Source organism: Odontesthes bonariensis, chromosome 4 (assembly GCF_027942865.1).
Source record: "Odontesthes bonariensis isolate fOdoBon6 chromosome 4, fOdoBon6.hap1, whole genome shotgun sequence".
Taxonomy (NCBI): domain Eukaryota; kingdom Metazoa; phylum Chordata; class Actinopteri; order Atheriniformes; family Atherinopsidae; genus Odontesthes; species Odontesthes bonariensis.
Window position 1 is genome coordinate 7855379 of NC_134509.1, and position 20151 is coordinate 7875529.

The following is a 20151-nucleotide window of genomic DNA, read 5'->3' on the forward strand; positions in this document are numbered from 1 at the left end:
ACTGGAGGATCATTGGCTGTGACTTTGCAATAAAAAGTCAGACATGAGTGAGCTTCGAGCTCAGGCTCTCCTTTCACCGCCCCAATCTGTTTCCTAATGTGGATTTGACAGCACTATAATGATAGCATGGCAAGAAGCCCTGTGAGTCTGGAATGCTCATTAAACATCCAAACCCAAAGTTGATGAAAAAGTCCTGCGTAGAAAAGGCTGGAATTTCAAAAGAAGAAAGAAGAAAGGAAGAAAGCAAGAACGAAAGGCTTTTCTTAGCGTCTCATAATTAGCGGAGGAAAATAAATGTTTAAAGTATGACCCTAGGATGGCATGAGAGTGTTCTCTGAGCTGCTGTAGAGCATTGTGGTGAAGCGCCATAACAGGCATTGTTGGAGGAGCGGCATGCCTGTGAAGGGCTTTACGCTATCCTCACGTTCACAAACAGAAATGACTGTTTAATCAGGGAGTAATAACAAAACCTGTACATTTTTTTTTTCAAATAGATATACAGTAATGTGAAAAAGAAAGCACACCACCTTTCAGTGCTGGGGTTTACGTATCAGCACGTTCTCTCTCAGTTCTAAGGTTTTATGCATCGGGACAAAACATAAATTCCTTTGGTTATGGTCCCGTCTGGAAAAAAGGGAAATGCAACCTCAGATGAACAGCAACACTTTGACATACTACACTGCAGCATTGCCGATTTAGCAAAAGCTGAAGACAAAATGCAGAGGCGGTGTGTGAAAAGCTAAGTACAACCATGATCCAATAGTTTGTAGAACCAACTTAAGCAGAAATAACTTGGAAGTAACATTTTTTCCGTATGATGGAGATTTTGGCCCATTCTTCTTTACAGTGTGGTACGGTGTACAGCTCTCTTGAGATCCCACCGCATTTCAATTGGGTTGAGGTCAGTACTTAGATTCAACTTAGATCGATCAGACTTACAGATCTTCATGATTACACAGACTTTGAGAGAGTGTTCCACGTACACTTCAAAGCTCATCTCATACGATGGCTGAAAGAACGGCAGCTTCTGATGCCTTTTAACTGTTGGATATTCTTATGGCAATTTCCTGTTTGAACTGCATCTTTGCTTCTGTAATCTCCTGTTCTATTTAGGGACCGAGCAGTGAAACTGCTAGGACCCTATTGTTTTTGTAAGGATTATTATTATTCTTTCTTTCTTCTTATTCTTTGCAAAAGGTACTCGAAAGCGCTTGAAATTTTGCGAGCGCCACCTGCCAGTCAACGACATGAAAGAATCTAAACTTTATATTTTTGGGAGTCGCTCATTGACTGTTTAAAAATGGTCCCCGCATGGGTCTTAGTTTTGCGTGGGACGACAAAATTCGATACACTCATTCATCATGCCCAGACGCACAAAAAAGTCTCATGCCTCCATGGTCCCACGTCCACAGGAAGGCGGCCATCTTGGATGGAAAGTGCGTTTTGGTGCCATTTTTGCCCGATTCCACGCCTTGCATATGATCAAACTTGTCCTACAGATTTAATGCTACAGACTTCATACTTGGCCAGTTTACTCTTAAGACATGGGGGGGGGGGGGGGATCATTGGGCAACTTTTTCAAAACTTAAAGAGCGTGGGCGTGGCAAAACCTCAAAGTTGGATGACTCACAGTCACTCGCCACAAAAAATGAAGTCGCTTATAACTCCCACAAACATTATCCAAATCTGTCCCAAACTTCATACGGTGAATGCTGGACCCAGCTTGAACGCACACATATAAAATAGTGAATTCCACCTTTAGCGCCACCTGCTGGTGGTTGTAAACGTCTTTTTTTTCCCCACACCTCGCATTTGATCGAACTCCTCCTACAGATTTAATGCTACAAGCTTCAAACTTGGCCAGGTTACTCTTAAGACATGGGGGGAAAAAATCATGGAGAAACTTTTTCAAACCTCAAAGGGCGTGGCTGTGGCCAGGCGGTGAAAATCCTGTGATGGGGTTTGTGATTTGAATGCCTTACCATAATCACAAAGTCATTGAAACTTGCCACACATGCCCACCCTGTCGACCTCGTACGTACGCAGAGGGTATTGTGTGTGTGGGCAGAGCTGTGCGACTACGGCGTCCAGCGCGTGCACAACGTACGCACATCTCGGTCCCGCATACAGCTGCTTGCAGCTTTCTAGTTCTATTTGTTTGTTCTCCTTTGTACTGTTTTTTTCTTTACCTGCTCTTGGGACTGTAGCTCAAATGTGATACTTTGGCTAAACTCTTAGCATGTTTGAATCATCTTTATGCTGTTGTTTCTCAACTCGTGCAGGCAGGCAGAGAGTGAGACACACATGGCTGCATAATAATTGCTTGTAGAAAATCCATCCTTTCTTTTGCATTCACCTGCATCCATACAGTATTCAGGATGCTTACAGTTACAGAATGAGGAAAAGGATGCTTAACCACAAGAGATTCCAGGATCTAGATTAATCCTAAAACAATGATGAAAATGAAATAAATTGAATTCAAGGAAGCTTTATGAGTGATTACAGTCCTGTGCGGTCCATAAAAAAACAGATTTCAAACGTCGTGGGCCTGCATTTTTAAGTATAGCTAATATCTAGAGTTTTGAAATCGTACTAAATTGTTGCTATGTGTTAATACGTGCTATTGATCTTGTGGTCACACGTTACAAAACTCGGGGCAATGCAATAACATTTTTTTCTGTGGCCCTGCATTTTAAGCTCCTGTCTTTGGTAATCTGTACCTTTCCTGAATCACGTCAAGCAGATTAACATCTGTCATTTCCAGTTAGCTTGACAGTAGTCACTAGTTTCCTTTGAAATTGATAACTAAAAATAATCCAATTATTAAAGATTTAGTGTGCCTCAGCTAAAAATCAACTTTATCAGTCTGGTATCATGTTCATATGGTGTTTCGTGTGTTACAAGGCATGTAATGGGCAATATCAGCCATCAACACTATGGCAAAGGATTTCTGCTTTGAATCTGCAGAGCATCACTTTTAGAAACACTGTAGGAACTTATCCCGACAACTTGCTGGGTGGCGCGCTAGCAAGTTGCAGGAGAAGCTAGCACAGGCTGGGTGGAGAAGCAAGTTGGTGCCATTTCCTTTGCCTGATAAATGGAAGATATGTCATGTTGTTGACTGTTACAGCATGAAATGGATTCTGTAGGTACCAAAGCCAGCTGAGCCCACCGCCTCCCCAGGAAAACACACGCAGACAGAGTGAGCAGCCAATAATATTTTATTGCCATTTGCCCCTTATGGTATGAGTGCATTTCGCAGTTAGAGGACACTTTGAGGAGGTTCTGAGAGGCCGAGATGTAGCTGGAGCCAAACTTAGACTTAGACTCAACTTTATTGATCCCTTTGAGATGACTCCCTCAGGGATATTCAGTCTCCAAGCAGCTTAGATCTGCATTGACTTGAATCAGGAAGTAGTTGTCATCTCTTTTTGATGGCAAAAACTTCAAAATATACCCTTTTCAGTTTTATGGGGAAGTAATAACTGCAGCAGTGGGACTTTAACACCATGTACAACACATCTGCAAATGTTGACATAGCAAACTGAGATGTAAATTTGATCATATGATCATATCAACACCTGCTGTAATTTGCTGAATGTTGCCATGCTAGTCTTAGCATTTAGCTAACCTGGAAAGTCTACAGATTTTAAGTCAGTGGTAAGAAATTAATTTCCCTTCAAACAAGCTTCATATAGGCATGAATAATTTTTTTTAATCTTATGCTGTTATAAAAGACCAGATTAGTGATTTAGACACTGCGATTGGAAATCTTTTATATAAATATGGATATTAGCACATTAATGGCCACAGCTTTTATAGTCTGGCACTTGCTGCCATCATAGTGCAAAATATCCCTTATCCGGTGTGAAAATTATGATGTCTGTACAAGGCTGTTGTCAGGAGGGATAGATTAGAAATTCTTCTTGTCAGCACAATGTGGACACTGACATCTGAGAGCACTTTCATTTTTAATGACCAGTGTTTTTTGCTTGCTGTGTAGCTCTGTTAAATGAGCTGAAAATAAGGTTAGAAGTCAGTCTAGAAACTTGCTGCATGAGTGACAGTGGGAAAATATCAGGAGGGATTTAACACACTAAAGAAGTGGCTAAAAATCATACACATCTCATGAAAAAAAAGTCCAACCCATTATTCAGTAGCTTATATATTCACTACCTTCGGCAGCAGTACCTTGAAGTTGTTGTTTTCTATGTGATGTTTTCAGTCTCTCACATCACTGTGGAAGAATTTTGGCCCACTCTTCTTTCAAATATTGCTTCAGTTCATTGAGTTTGGCTGCCATTTGTTTAAGCACAGCTCTTAACACTTGGATTATTTCCTTATTTAGCTATTCTGTTGTACATTTGCTGCTGAGCTTGGGATCATGGTCCTTTGAGTATTGCCCTATTTTAGCTAAACTCTCTCATTCCAGCAGATGGCCTAACATTTGACTGCAATACTTTGGTTTCCGGAGGACTTCATGCTCCACTCAATGACGGCAAGGTGCCCTGGGCCTATTGCAGCAAAACGAGCCCACATCATCATCCCTCCACCACCGTGCTTGACAGTTTGTATGAGGTGTTTCAGATGATATGCTGTGTTTGGGTTTCTCCAAAGATCAAAGATCTCCACTTTTATCTGGTCTGTCCCAAAGGTCGTTGTTCCAGAAGTCTTGTGGTTTGTTCAGAGGCGACTTTGTAAACCTAAGAAGAGACTTTCTCTCGGAAACCTTTGCAAAGAAGCCATACTACAGTATCAGTCTTTTACTAACTGAATTGAAATGCAACATGCTAACTGTGGCCTGTAGATTCAGATACCAAACTGTAAGACCGAGTAGGAGTCAGATTCTTTTTTTTTCTTTTCAACTTTGTCCCGATCGGTAAAACCTTAGAATTTAAAGAGGTGTTGTTCACACAACTGAAATCCACTGTGTGGATCATACATCCCAGCTTTATACAGAACACTATGGGAACCCAACAAACAACCTCCCCAGCTCTGTTCTTGCTTAAGCTGATGTTGGTATCCCAAATCATTAGTAAAAATCCCAGATTTGCTGCGGTGACTGTGGCATTACAATTCAGAAATGACAGCTGTAGCAATTATTTCACTTGAGTTTATTTGTAACAAATGAAACTTGTGTCGATAAAGAACAGAAATCCATACAGACCTGTTTTTTTTTTTTGTTTTTAATCAGTTTTCACACGCTCTGGGAACCAATGTAAGAAAATAAAAAGCACTTGTTGATTCAGAGCGGCAAACAAAACGAAGGGTTTACATATACAGACCAATTGGAGGTAACTGATCCAAGTAACACACCATATTTTCATTTTATACAATTTATAAACTCCATTTTTATCCATCTACATGATACATGGGGGGGGGGGTAAAATAGAACACATTTTTTTTGTGAAACTTCTTGCTTGTGGTACAACAAATCCACAATGTGATGTATTGCACATACTGCTGTGCCATAAAACTGTGATTTCAGGTGTGTCCTTTCATCATATCACTCTGTATAGCAGATAAATTCCTCTTTACTCCATACCTTTCTCTTTAGTTGACTTATTCATCCATCTATCTATGCATTTCAATTACTCTGTGTTTTGTGTTATTTACATATACACAACCATGTGAGCGCATTACAGAATCCAACTTTACTAAGTTCAAGTAAGACTCCTTTTTGGGGGGGCGGGGCAAACAGATATAATAGGATACTAGTATTAGTGCATAGTACAAAGAGAGAAAGTGCAAGTCTTCCCATTACCGGTGTGACCAAAGGGGCATCTCAAAAGTGGTACCATGCATACAAAAAACGACGACTGGGTTACTGTAAGATGGAAAACTGTCGACCATCCCTTGCGTGGTCAAGCACTGATGGAGAAAGATATAAAAAAGAAAAGAAAAATCTATCTGTTGTGTGTGGTTAGCACCGGAACTTTTTTTTTTTTTTTTCCAAGCCGTTGTTATTGGAAAACATAAATGTCAACATTGGACCGAAGGTCACAGATGAGCAGTTCGACTGATTTTAGGTGAAGGGCTTCGGGTGGCTTGTACTCCTGACGGTGGGATTTTTCTCCTTTTTCTTCAAACTAATAAAGAAATCCACTGCCGCTCGGCTCTGTATAGATTTCGGCAAAGCTCAGCAGGTATGCCGGACCCGAGCCAGCTCACAGGGGCAAACTGAAGTCTCCGAGAGAGGAGCATCCGCACGAAGCTTGTGACAAAAAGAGGGAAAAGCTCCAACTTTGTCTGCCGTACGGGATCAAACCGTATCGATCTGCTTTGAAACCACATTTTTTTTTGTCTGTAGCCGAGTCTCGTGTAAGATAACGCAGGTAAATAAACGGATATATGATGGTACCGTTGATGGGTTTAACGGAATGAGTACGACGATTCAGCCAAAAAACAGGACGCACTTTCACGTGTTGTAACCGAACCAAATCGAAGACACAGACGTTCAGATCACACACAAACATACGTACGTAGCATACATACAGAAAATATACACACACGAGAAAAAAACCAAACAAAACAAAAAAGCCTTCAAAGAAGCTTTATCAAAATAGGCGTGTAATATAAGGCACTAGAAATCTAAAATCAAAAATACTTAATAGATGCTGTTGAAGTATGAGTCCGATCATTCGTTGCCTGCCGTGACACTGAGAAGGATGACATCATCTACCAGAGTTGCGACATGACGAGAGATCCCAAAGGGGTCAGAGGTCATTCCTCTGCCTGGACACATTAAATGGTGGCGGTAACCATATAAAGTGTTACATCCTTGTGTCTGGGAAAAAAAAAAAAAAAAAAAAAAAGGACGAACCATGATCTGTATCACCATCATGGCGTATGACTGCAGTTAGTGACTTGACACAAAAATATATAATACATCTACTTATTGCACACTGAATCAGACAGAGAGAAAAATCTAAGGTGAGCATTCCAGTGAGAAATTTGTCCCTTTCCCCGACACCACGTCTCCTCTCTCTCCCCCCCCTCCCCCTCTTGCTCCCTGCTTGAGAAATCTTTGTGAAGCTTATTTGGACACATAAATAGTTGTCTTTATTTTTCCATACTTTGCTGCCCGTGCACTCTCTCCATACTTTGTGTTTTATATCGACTCACGCTTGGGGGGAAAAACTTGTTGGGATTGTTGTCGGGACTTCCTGGTAGCAGCAGCTCGGATACCAGACCCCCCGGCGGGCGCCATCTTTTGGCTCCACGCCAGCTGTGTGAGTACTTCATAAAGAGAGTGGGTAGACGATACAAGAGTGGTGTTTTTTTTTTTTTTGTTTGCTTTTTGTCGAGTTGTGAAAATGTTCCAAGCTAGAACTGATTGTACTCTTTAAATCACTTTAAAAAATGGCTACAGCTCATTGGATTACACAGAAAAAAACTAAACACAACCTTGCTTTGTTTCCAGTGGGCGGGGTCAAAATCATAACCTCGTAAAAAAACAAAGAGGAGAAGAACAGAAAACAGAAAAAAAAGGTCATATATCTTTCTAAAAATAGAACTAAATGAAAGTTTAACTTGGTGTTATGCATTTGAAAGCTCTCATGTCCTTCCCTTATTTGAAACTGAAGCGTAAGGTTGAACTGGTGGTGTTTATTACTGTATGGTGGCTCCGCCCTCTTCTTTACTCACGGGAAACGAAAGTCTGTTTCCAAAAAAAAAAAAAGAAGAAAAAACACACACAAAAAAGTCTGTTTTTGTTTTTTTCCCCCTCCACACGAGCTTTCTCGGTCTTTTTCACACCGAGCGCTCTGCGTTTTCAGTCTCCTGTTGGCGGTGCTTAAAAGTCTCGTTTCTTTCGCTCTACGAGGCCCCCGTGAGATGGATTTGTAGAAGTCCCTCTGGACGCTCCTCGGGATAGAAAAATCAACACTTCCTGTGACAGGAAAAAAATAAGAAAATGCTGTAGCTTGGTCCTGTATTTAGTTTGGTGATGCTACGCTGGTGGTGGACAACGTTCCACGCCGTAACGACACAAAGCAATCCGGGTGCTCACAAGAGCACTGAAACAAATACAAAAAAAGAAAAGCAAAGAAAAAACTATACTTGATCAAGTATTCTGATTGGAACAGTGGTTGAAGTTGCTTCTCCAGACTGACCAATGGGTGTGTTTGGTGTGTGTGGGGGGGGCGGAGGGTGAGAGGAACCACCCTTGTCAAGCAGGTTGCTATGGCTCAGTTAGAGGTGCTGATTCTGGGTACGGGATAAGCCGATGGTCCCCCTTAACTCTGCATGTGGTGGCAAAATCTTCACAAACACATCGCAGCCCAGTGCATTTATTCGGGTATCGTGTGACACTACAAAAGGGAGCACTAGGTTGTATGTGGCATGACAGACGGCAACTGGGTTTATGTTGCATAGTGGTCGAAGCTTCCCAGGTACTCCAGACTGGCCCTGTAGCAGAACTGGTACTGGTCCTGAGGGAGGTGGAAAGAAAATTGAGAAAATATTGATTTTTTTTTTTTTTAAGACAAAAAAAAAAAAAAAGAAAGAAGAAAAGAAAAGTTGCTTGAAAAAAAAAGGGCGGGGGAACTTGCCTCTGTCTGAACGGTGGCTGGTCTCTGAGTGCGCAGCATCTTGACCGTCTGGAAGATGTCCACCACGCCCTCGTACCTCATCCTTTCCAGCACGATACTGAGGGTGATGAACACGCCGGTCCTCCCCACTCCAGCGCTGTTGGCAGACGGTCAGAAAAATTCTTACAACAGCTTTCTTTGAGCTGGGCACTCGTGTACATCAGCGATTCCCACTTGTTTTGTGACCTGATCCTGATTAAATGTCGTGTTGTAGTGAAGACGTCTGAACCCAGACAAAGGCCACCGAGACTGTCTTAAGACCAATTTTCCACACAATTACATCGTTTTGTTTTTAGCAGTAATACATTCCTTTTTCTCAACTTAATATATCTGGGCACGGCCAATGAAAATCCAGCACTCTGTTACTTGTGTCAGAGTTGTTTGATAAATGAAAGCAGACGCTAAAGTAGAGTTACTTCAACCATCCAGCCGAGCATAACAGAATATAACATGTTATTATAATCCAACATAATAGATGACGCTGACCCGACCCAAATATAACAAGCTGAAACCACAGAATTGTTTAATGCTGAAAGAAAGCCGTATAATTGAGTCAAATTTTGCCCTCTTCTTCTCGTTATTATTGATGAGACTCGATATGTGTCCAACCAGTAAGACTGAAACATCTGACGAACCTGAAGGCAACACACTTATGCTACGCAGGACAATTTCTATGTAGCCAATATAACGTGTGCCTTGTTTTTGCTTTTATGTAGGCACCACTCCTCCACATTCCCACAGGACAGAAAACAAACAACATTCCTCTTTGTCTCCTCTGTTTGTGAAACCATAAGAAATGTCTTGTTGAAAGAACAGGGTTTACAGAGGCTAATTTAATATCTAATCATTTTTCTTTGTTTTTGTCTGAACAGCAGTGAGCTGCACTCAGCTTGATCTCAATTTCACACTGTGCGGAGCACCGGTCAGGGGACACCGATTATAGAAAATATTGCTGGTTCCAACTGGGCAGATTAAGAAACAGCATGTTTTTTTTGTTTTTTTTTAAACACCTCACAGAAACGAGAGAGCTGCAGCGCTTCCTGCCGCTTATATTCACCTGCACTGCAAAGTAGCCTTCTTAAAACCATTAGCCTTCCAAAAGCCTATTGTTGTAAGTGAATTAGTGACGATAACTGAATAAAACTCAACCTCAGAATTAGCAAAGTCGGTGACAGTTACTGCAACCTCCGCCCAGTGTTGAGCGTCGGTCAGGCGGAGCAGATTAGGCTCTCATGACCGCTCAGGTGGGTGTTTGGCACCGAGCTAACTTTCATGAAGGTTTCTGAGAATTTCCGGTACAGAAGCAGATCCCTAATGTTATCTAATGCTTTTCTAACGTCTCTATGCTTTCCCTCCAAGTGCCAGTCAAAGTCTGTGAGCATTACGAGACAGAACTAACACTGCACAACGCGCTCCCTTTGACCCCCCCGCCTTCTCTCAAGACTGGTTTCAAAGACCAAGTACAGTACAGTCCTAACTATTTGCTCAAAGATGGAAAGTTTAGGCTGAGATTAAGACCTGACGTACCTGTTTAGCTACAACTGACCCTGTTTACAACTATATTTACGAATCATTTAAAGCCCTTTATTTTATTCATTCATTCATTCATTGTCCACACCCGCTTCATGTTTTCCCATTCTTGCTGGATAGGACATTTCATATGACATATCACATTTTTTTCTTCCACAACTCCAAATACTTTAAGTGTATTTTACGACTGAAGGGTGTATTGTATGTGGAATATTTCTGGCTCACTGGCACAAGAAGAAATAACCGGAATAATCAGCAAGTGAAGGGCAACATGAAATTAAAAGAGCGCGGCCAATTTTCCTCGTCTCCAAAATATTTGATGGCCAGGGCCGCACAGTCTCCCTTTAAGTCTCGTTTAATAGATCCCAACGTTTGCGAGAACAATGGCACAGACTTCTTTCAGGTCCTGTTTTGTCATTAGAATTATTATAAATCAGTGTTACTGAGCTGTTGGCGATCGGGTGCTTTAGATGAAGTTTTTCAGCCTTTTGTTGCCTCTGTCACTTCACTGAAACTGTGTTGCTGGCAGCAAATTAAAAACACGGAAATATTTTTTTCAAAACTCTGCGAATGCTCGTTTTCAACATTTGATACGTTGTTTTGTGCTATTTTTCAACATCGTGTAGTATCTACATGATACGGAAATCATTTTACACAGTTTTTTTGGATACAGGGTAGTGTGCACTGTAAACTTTTTTTTTTCTTTCCCAAGCGTAAATTAAAGGCTCCCTGACAAAGTCCCAACTTGAGGAACGATCAGAACTCTTTGAAAGATTACAGTTTGATGTGGTATTTTAGGGGCAGAGGTGCTACTACTTGGGTCTTCTCTGAGTGCTCTGGATTCCTCCCACATTAAAGAAAAACAAAATTTAAATAGAGCGGTGATTCATCATTTTATGCTGTAAAATTACATGAAACATTGAGGGTCTTTAAAGGAAGACTCTGACTTACCTGCAGTGGACACTAATTGGGCCATCCTGGCCAAACTGTTCTTTAGTTTTGTGCACCTGGCCAATAAAATCAATAAATCCTTCCCCTGACTTTGGTATGCCTTGCTCTGGCCAATCAGTGAATTGGAACTGACGAACTGTCCGTGATTGGCCATCCTGAAAGGGAGAAAGTGTGTTATTCTTTCAAAATCCAAAAAGCTAAACGAGCACAAAGAAGACACATTGGCAAAGCGGTGACTCACCCTGGCATCGGTCACTTTGAACTCTCTGAGGATGTACTGGGGCATGTTATACTCCGCCATGGGATCCACCACAAAGTACTGGTACCTGGCTGAGCGCTCTGCAGGCCAGTACTGGTGACACTTCTCCTGTGAAGGACAGCACACAGGACTCCTTTTAGTTGTGTTTGTGGGATTAAGTTTGAAAAGGAGAGCAATTTCAGACAAAAATGTCTGTCGCTTGTGACATTCATTGTTCATCTTGTGACAGCCCAGTTAGAGACATCACAAAAGCTGTCCTGCGGCCCACAGTCCACAGTCAAGAGAACATGAGAGTCCCCTCCAGATAAGAACTACTGCTAAAGTCAAGAGCAGAACAGGGAGCATAAGCATATTGGTTTTAAAGACTTCTATTTACTTTGTGTTTTAATATCTGAGTGTACAAAGCTCTTTACAGAATATTTTCTCTGCACATTTGGGCACACAGTCAAGTTTAAAAATATCGCTTTGGACGCTTCAAGGGAACGTATGAGGCTTCCTATGATTTTTCCAGCTCTCAACCCGGGACACTGTAAGCGTAACTTTGCCTGCTTCACATTAAAAAGTAGTCCCTGCAGGTCTTATCGTGGCCTTTTTGATAACTCTCTTGTTGGGAACATGTATTCTGTCAAAGAAGCCAGGCGCAACTCTTTTAACTGCAGAATCATGTGCATATTTAGACCTGTGCAGGTATTTGTTTTAGAAATTACAAGGCGATTCCATCCGTTTTCCCCTCACAACTGAGCAATTCCATGATTTTTTTTTCCTCTACTCGATCTAAGAAATAAACTGCTGACTGCTGGCGAGTCCATATTTCGTTTCCAGTTGTTATACATGGTCATTTAGGTTTGGAGGACTTTTTAAAAAATAACGGATGTAAAATGAGGAAAAACATAATAGATCTCTTTTCATCCACGCCTTGATCTGATCTTCAAGTTCTAACACTTGCTTCCCAGGAAGTCAGATCCATATTAACAGGGATTCCCTACATGGTGTGTTTTTTTTTTTTTTTTACACAGGAGTATATGAGTGTATACCGTACCCGTCCCATTTCTCTCAGCTTAGTTAGCATGACAACTATGGTGGAGTTGTGCTCCCACAGCATTCTCCAAAAGTCCTCCGTGGTCTCAGCCAGAGGGCCTTGAGTTGCTATGTAGGCCCTCTGCTGCCTGCAAACACACACACACACACACACACACACACACACAAGGGCATATATCTCTTTTTTCCAAGTACATTGATAGTAAATAACAACTAGTGCTCAGATCCCTTTTTTCTCTAACCTGTATCCATCAATGAAGCTGGCGTTAATATAGTCTGATCCCTCCACTCCTCTGATTGGCTGCAGACACACGCGCGTGGTCTCGTAGGGCATAATGTTCACAAGCCGGTTCTTGAACTTGTTGCATGGCAGATTGGCACTCACGAACCGTGATGTGTGAGCCTTGGCACTGGCCAGGCGCTGGAAAAGAAAAAGAAATACATTTATTTTACAATATTATACACCGTAAGAAATAAAGATCTATTTTACGTGTAGAAGATGTGGGCCTATGAAGTTGGTGAGGCAACGTCAGACATGCAGGATAGATGGAATAAAGGAAGGACGGAAAATGAAAAGAAAGTTTGGACATTTCCAAGGCCTTCGCTGAAATGTATTCAACACAAGGCCTGGTCTTTTTCTGGCAAGCTGGACAAGGGAAATTGGAAGATCAGCTAAAGCAGGCAGGCCTCAGGATACTTAGTCAGACATCTTCAATTGAATAAACAAAGCGGGGGCGTCTTAGCGGGATGAGGGCAGCGGTAGGGAATGGAAGAAGGAATATAATAAGAGGAGAAAATCAAGAGTCGAGGTGCAGGAAACCACAAGGCCCCACACTGTCTCAACTCACATATGTGAACCACACTTGATCCTGCACCAGTAAAAACAATAAAATAAAACAAACCCCCCCCGCCCCCCAAACCCAAGACCCACACCTTCATACATATGCACATGTATGTGCAGACAGGCCGACGTGAGCACAAACCGTCTCCCTCACACTCGACCATTGGATGACACGGCTCAAAATGAAAGACAGGACGGCAAAGAACAGGCAATCCTGAGACCGCAGACGCAAGGGAAACAATCGGGGTCTCGTGAACCGAGTCCCGACCATCAGCGGCTGTGGGAGAAACAGCAGTACCTTATTTTCCTGCAGGCAAACGAAGCTGGAAAATCCCACCGACCGCAAGTTCACCAGTTCATCTGGTACTACTATGAACTCCGGTTTCCACCGTCAACAATAGTAATTCTTCATGTCATTTGCACTGAATCAGACTCAGTCTTATCAATAAACAGAGTCACTTCTTTCCCCAGTTTGATGCTAGCCAATACTTGCTTTGAACTCGACACGCAGGAAAAACGAACCAACCAACAAAAAAACGACCTAATTGTTAATGGGTGGTAGGATTGGCGAAAAAGCGGCTCCTCCACGAGATATTTCACGCACTGTTTTTGTTGATGAAGGTGGAAAGTGCAGTTCCAGACAGCGGCCCAACGTGTCCCATGGGCGCTCCAACTCAGATGAAATACGGTGACTGGGACAACCCTGGCGTATGTTTTACATCAACGCAGGGCTGAAAAAACAATCCGGTGAGCGCTCGATTCCTCGTCACCCGAAGGAGACCGCTGCTATTGAGAGAGGAATGCTGGGGCATAGGATGAAGGAGACTGCAGGAGTCGCTTTGTGTTGACTTTGCCCTCGGAGCGTCTGAGCCGACATAAAACCATTCCAGGAAAAATCCAAGCCACCTGCTTTCGCTATATACTTCACCCAGCCAGACCAGAAAGATCTGCAGTAATCTCTTCTGGGAAGAGGTAAATATCACAGTAAACAAAATAAATACAACGAGAATAAAACTAAAACAAACCATGTGCACTAATATTTGAAGTTCTCACTGTGAATTCGACCAGCTCCATAAATCCTTAAAATTATGATTTTCTCCGGTGTGGTGTGGTCTCTCTGTATAAAATCTATCTTGAGTATGGTTTCAGGCAGACTAATGTGTTTACATGCATTTTCTTCTCTCAGACTAACATCACAATCATTTACATTTCAAAATCCACAGCGCCCTGTTTTTCTTCACGGAGAAAGGGTGGAACTAGCAGGAAGGGAGACCATCTTCAGACACTGATTTCTCCTGCTGAATGTTTCTGATCAGGCTTTAAACACGCACAGTGCCAACTTTAAAATACCTTTGAACAGCTCACTCAAATGTCTGATCACCTAAGCGGCAGGGGGCAAGAAAAAGGTACCACTCGCTTATAGAAACTGGTTCAGGTGTTACAATATCATCACCCAACCACCATAAATCGCTTGGTCCTCACCTTGAACTCCAGCTCCATGCCGGTGACATTCTCTCCTGGCTCAATCTGCGTCAGCCTCTGGATGTAGGAGTACAGGTTCCTTGCGGGGACCTCGGTGTTGCCGCAGGTCACCGCCTCCAGCAGCGCGTCGTGAATGAAGATGTACTGGTCCTCTGTCTGGACCATGTAGTTCCGCTGGGAGCGCATCAGCGTGACGTGGCCGTAGATGTCGATGGTCTTCTCGTGCTTGATGCGCTCCGTCATGGCGTCGATCACGATGAAGCAACCGGTGCGGCCCACTCCAGCGCTGAGCCGCAAACGGGGGAGAAGACAAGCAGAGGCGGACAGTGATGAGATTTCCTCACATAACTTTGGAAGCCAATAGTATTTTCCCTGCGCTCGCGCGCACGTGTGTGTTGTTTTTCTTATTCTTGGTGTAGATCTGGCCCTGCAAAGCTCTAACTGACTGTGCCTAAATCATGGAAATATGCCAAAGATGCCCGTCAGCAACATTTGCAACAAAGGATAGAAAATCTGACATGATTGATGAGTCAGCATCACTGCCTCACTGGCATTAGGAAGGTATCATCCCCATCGACATATAATCCAGAAATATAATACATTTAGCTGCCCACCCAAACACTTCATATTTTTGCTGTGCTGGTTCCTAAATGGTGAGATGACCTGACCAAGCAAGTTTGTGCAAGTGAATAAAAACTCTTTATACGGTTAAATTAATACCACTCTGCTTGTGTGTGTGTGTGTATGCGAGAGTGTGTGTTGTTCAGGTGGAATGAGGTTCAGGCCCTTTGTTTGATACAGAGGCTGGCTGATACGTTAAGGCACATTATGACGGAGTCTTGGTGGGATAATTAAATTTGACTGATAATCCTGTTAGATACTCCATCTGAGTGTGACGGCAGATTAGGAAGAGCTCCTTTCCTGCCAACCTCCTGCCCCCATCTCCCTGCCTCTTTATCTTCTCCCTAAGCACCCGTCCAGCACTCTCGCACCAGCTGAGCCAATTTTTCACTCTCACATTTGTACATTTCTTTCCACACCCCATTTTCTATCTACCTTTCCCTCTCTTTAATTCATCATTTTCATTCACGGTGTCCTGGATTTGACCTCACCTTCCCTCTCATTCCGCACAAATCTCCTCTAACTCCTGGCCCCCCTGCAACCTCTTTCTCTCAATCATCGTCTCAATCCCTTTTTCCTCCCTCTCATCCTCCACATCTATCCACCACCCCACTAATTTTTCCTCCTGAGAGCTTCTGCTCCATGCTGCCTCCCCTAACCCCCTTCTTCTTCTCCTCTTCGCTCCTTGGTGAGAGGAAATAGCAGCTTCTATCCAGTTCTGCAGCTCAGTGCTGTGCCAAGACAGTAATGACAAGTTTCCAGAATCTCCCTCCATCCAACACGAGGCTTCTGCTGCATAGACAGCAGCTCATTTGAATATAAACTTGTGAACCCACATCCACCAGCAGCTTAAACGGTGAATTGTCAACTGTGAAAACTAATCATGGGAAATTTTCACGATGATGGATGCTGTTACGAAAGGAATGTGGGTGTCTGAGCCAGAGAGGGAGGTTTGGGGTTTGCATAATGGCAGGTCACTCTTATTTTTTGTTCAGGGCCTCTAAGTGATTTTAAACAAGTGCCCTTGCACTCCCAGGCTTTTTAAAATTACGTTTGCCAAGTAAAACCCAAAATTACACATAAGTGTTTTGAGGATCAGATTTGTTTAATTTGGGGTCTGCCGGATTGATATTGTGAATAATCTTGGATCAATCAACGTTGAGAATGGATTGAGTGCGAAGTGAAAACGCACAAATGCGGACACACCTGCAATGAACAGCCATGGGTCCTGCATCCGGAGGGTTGCAGGCCTTGACCCGGCGAAGGAAGGCCAGGAATGGGGTGGGGTGTTCAGGCACCCCGTGGTCCGGCCAGGCTGTGAACTGGAAGTGACGAACCTCACGTTTCTCATTGGAGCCGCTCTGGATGGGCACAAGGAAAAAGTATCACTGAATGATGAAGCTGGAGTCATTCTGTAGTTTTCTTCAGTGTCAACAAATCCCATTAAAAACCTGAGACAGAATACATCAGTAAGCCAGACTTACTGAGGATGTAAATCCAGAAAAACATGACAAACAAAACATGACAGAGTACTTTCCTAAAACATCTGCGTGCTGCAGTAAACTGCCAGTCAGACGGGACTTTTTTCCAAGACATTTACGGCTTCTCTTAGTATTAACAACATACCATGAACTATAATATCTGCCAGGCTATGGTCTTTTGTATCTCGTTCTTAGGAGGTGCTGTTCAACAATGTCAGAAATACCTTTTTAATGGATAATAGATTTTAACAGATGTTCACATTAGCTAATCAAAGGATGAATCGAGCGCAGAACCTCAAAATGTGAAAAAGAAATAACACCCCTCTGTCAATTCTAAACTTTAACGTATCAGGGCATAATAAAAAAAAAAGTCATGGTGTTTTTTACCCGGGTCTGAAAAATAGGGAAAAACAACTTTAGGCAAACAACAACAAACCATCATTATCATGTTGTATGACCCAGTTTCAGCGCAGAATTTAGCTGTCAGACAGATGACATCTGACACAAGAACACTTTGGTGAACAGAGGAGTTAACGGTTAACCTTGACTACAAGGAGACAGGGGGCTGCAAAACCAGCCCAGATCATCACCCCGCCACCACCGTGCCTGATAGTCCGTATGAGGTCTTTGTGCTGATATGCTGTGTTTGGTTTTCTCAAAACGTGCTGCTGTGCTTTGTCACTAAACCTCTCTACTTTGGTCTGGTCTGTCTAAAGGACATTGTTCCAGAAGTCTTGTGGTTTGTTCAGATGCATCTTTGGAAACCTCAGCTGTGTTGCCATGTTCTTTTTGGAGAGAACAGGCTTTCTCCTGCAGCCCTTCCACATAACACACCTGAATACTGCAGAGCAGCAAACTGCCATTAAAACATGGCGAAGACCAGCTGATTTTTCGATGTTTCGCTCTGTTACGTAAAACAGCAACTTGCGAGAGAGTGCACCTTCTTTTTCCATGACTGTATCTGGAAAGGTAGTGCTGGATATGTGGAGCAGATTGTTAGATCAAAAACTGGTTGATTCAACAACAAATGACAAAAACACAAAATCATCCATGAAAATGTTATGAATCATGTTGGTCCCATGAAAACAGAATTGAGTTTTTATGAATGTTTAAAAAGCCCTTATAAAAGTCCCATGGAATGATGATAAATGTGTGATGTTGCACAGCTCTCAGTGTCAACTCTGCTGACATCAGACACACAAATTTAAAACTCGTTTTAGCTCCAAACTACCAACAACTCTGATCACTATAAAAAGTAACTTTACTGCCTGTCCCCCTGAACTGGTGCTGTGCTCACCGCTGTTATGTTTATTGTCCCGGCCGAAGGAGTCGAGGTTTTTTCGGTGAACTGCACGTTCTGTGCAGTTGGACTCATAAAGTACATAAAGAGACATTTGAGGAAGTTCAGGAGCAGTTTCTTTTTGTGGGAGGGACGAGCTCCCTTTGCTGTGGAGTTTAAAGTTCAAATAACCCCAAAAGTACAATATCTGCACTTAACCGCGTCAAAATACAGCTCAACCTCTTTCCTTGCCACCACAAATGTTACCTTGTAAAGAGCAAAGGTCCTGACGGAGTAGGTGGCCAGCTCCACTGTGTCCAGCAGAGTGACCTGAATGAGGCCGTAGGTCTCTGTGCCACGTGTCGGCCAGTACTGATCGCACTTCACCTGTGAGAGGAGAAGGGGAGACGTTGTTGGAGTTGTAGGATAGTTTGCATCTCTGGCTGCACATTTCTGTAATAGGAGAGATAGAAAGCGACGAGGAGCTGTTAAGCCCACACGTTGAGGCTCAAAAAAGAGGGAGGGTATGAGGCAGATCAGTGAGAAAGTTTGCAAAATATAAATCGCAATGATTGAAAAACAAATGTGCTTATCGAGACAGTCCAGTGGGTTGGAAAGGGCTTTGGTAAGTGAGTAATGTGGAGTGAAGATTGACACAAAGATAAATAAAGGGGAGAAGGAGCTTCAAACTTCACAGCTTTCGATTAAAGTTCGTAGCCACACGCTGATGGGGTCTCACCAGGATGTGTCACTGCGCTTCAGTAAAGGCAAGTTCAGCTTTCACATATTGTACATCTCCCCACATTCCAGCCTTAAAAATGTAAACACAGCTTTCACAGCATACCAAATCCCAGAATCCCTTACCACCAAAACACTTAGAATTCCCCAGAATAGGGCAGTCATATTAGTAGTTTGTCAGCTCAGCCTCAGAGACAGAGAAAGGGGAAAAAAAATCCCAGAGGAGATGCTGGGAAAAAAAAAGAAAGAGGGGGAGGCCATGGCAGAATCAGGCCAAACCAAACGTTACGTGCCGATCCCTCCAGTCCTCACATCAAAGACAGCAGGGAGCTCAGCTCAGCTTGCTCTGCATTCCACTGCTCCAGACTGGGGATTATGCATTTTGGCCTGGGATGTTCAGGCTGTAATTACAGCTTTCCAACTGTTGTTTTCCCACCAGACCTTGAGACACAGTGTTTACAGAAATGGTTGTCCACGTAGGGAGGGGGGGGGCACACACTGCCAGCGACTGCACCGATTGCAGAAAATACCTGGTGTGAAGTCTGCATTATCTGTTGATTTGTGGGTTAACAGCACGACAGCGGTTTTGATTTGTGCTAAAAGGAGGGATATTGGCAAGATTCCCACAGTGGGACCATCTGTGATCATCTGTGCCGGTAATGGGCAAACACATGATGGCGTCATTTTGAGAGATGTTAAATGAGATCAAATTATTTTTCTCCGATGAGCAGCCCACCGCTCCCTCAAACAGTAGGCGGAGAGGACCAGCAGTGGGTAGATAATGAACAGCTAAATATGTTCAAATTGAATGCTTTCATAATGTTGTAGCTGTGCGTGGAGTTTAAAGTAAATACTATATAATCACAAGGCAGGGAAAGAGAAAAGCAATTGTGGTGCTGTCATGCAAACTGTGGACACCGATGTGCACTGTCTCTGAACTGCAGTGGTTACAATAAAACTCATTTCAGACCAAGTTAACGATGGGTGCCTTGTAGGAAGTTGAAAACAAATGTGCATTCTTACTAAATACAGTGGCTATTTCTTTTTTTTTTTTTTTTAAAGCAAGGGGAAACAGTAAAAAAAAAAAAAAAAAAAGAAATACACTGAATAGAGGAAAAAAGGGAAAACCACGTAAGGTAAGGTTGTATATAAAAAAGGGAGTAGCAAAGGAGAGAAAGAGAGGTCTTGCCTTAGAGAAGAAATAAGAGGGCATCTGAGGGTCAGAGAGACACAACAGAGACAATTGGAAAAGGTTGAAAAGGAGAACAGAGCTTTAACACAAGGCACAGGTTAATAGGGAAAGAAGCACAGATGGGAAGAAAGGATCATTTCCTGAAAAG

The 20151-nt window shown here is 42.8% G+C and overlaps 1 protein-coding gene across 7 annotated transcripts in view; it reads right to left on the minus strand.

Annotated features, from left to right (window-relative positions):
• Window positions 1-5143: 5143 nt before the first annotated feature.
• The window catches only part of ptprdb (protein tyrosine phosphatase receptor type Db), a 188015-nt gene continuing 173007 nt past the window's right edge, over window positions 5144-20151 (minus strand). For all 7 annotated transcript variants that reach the window (XM_075462768.1, XM_075462766.1, XM_075462767.1 and 4 more), the window contains 9 exons: window positions 18341-18460; window positions 16520-16674; window positions 14693-14978; window positions 12612-12790; window positions 12371-12497; window positions 11314-11439; window positions 11073-11227; window positions 8553-8688; window positions 5144-8432 (listed from right to left, as the gene is read on the minus strand). In XM_075462768.1, coding sequence (XP_075318883.1) covers window positions 8364-8432; window positions 8553-8688; window positions 11073-11227; window positions 11314-11439; window positions 12371-12497; window positions 12612-12790; window positions 14693-14978; window positions 16520-16674; window positions 18341-18460 — 1353 coding nt within the window. In that variant the 3' untranslated portion in view covers window positions 5144-8363. The remainder of the gene's footprint in view (window positions 8433-8552; window positions 8689-11072; window positions 11228-11313; window positions 11440-12370; window positions 12498-12611; window positions 12791-14692; window positions 14979-16519; window positions 16675-18340; window positions 18461-20151) is intronic.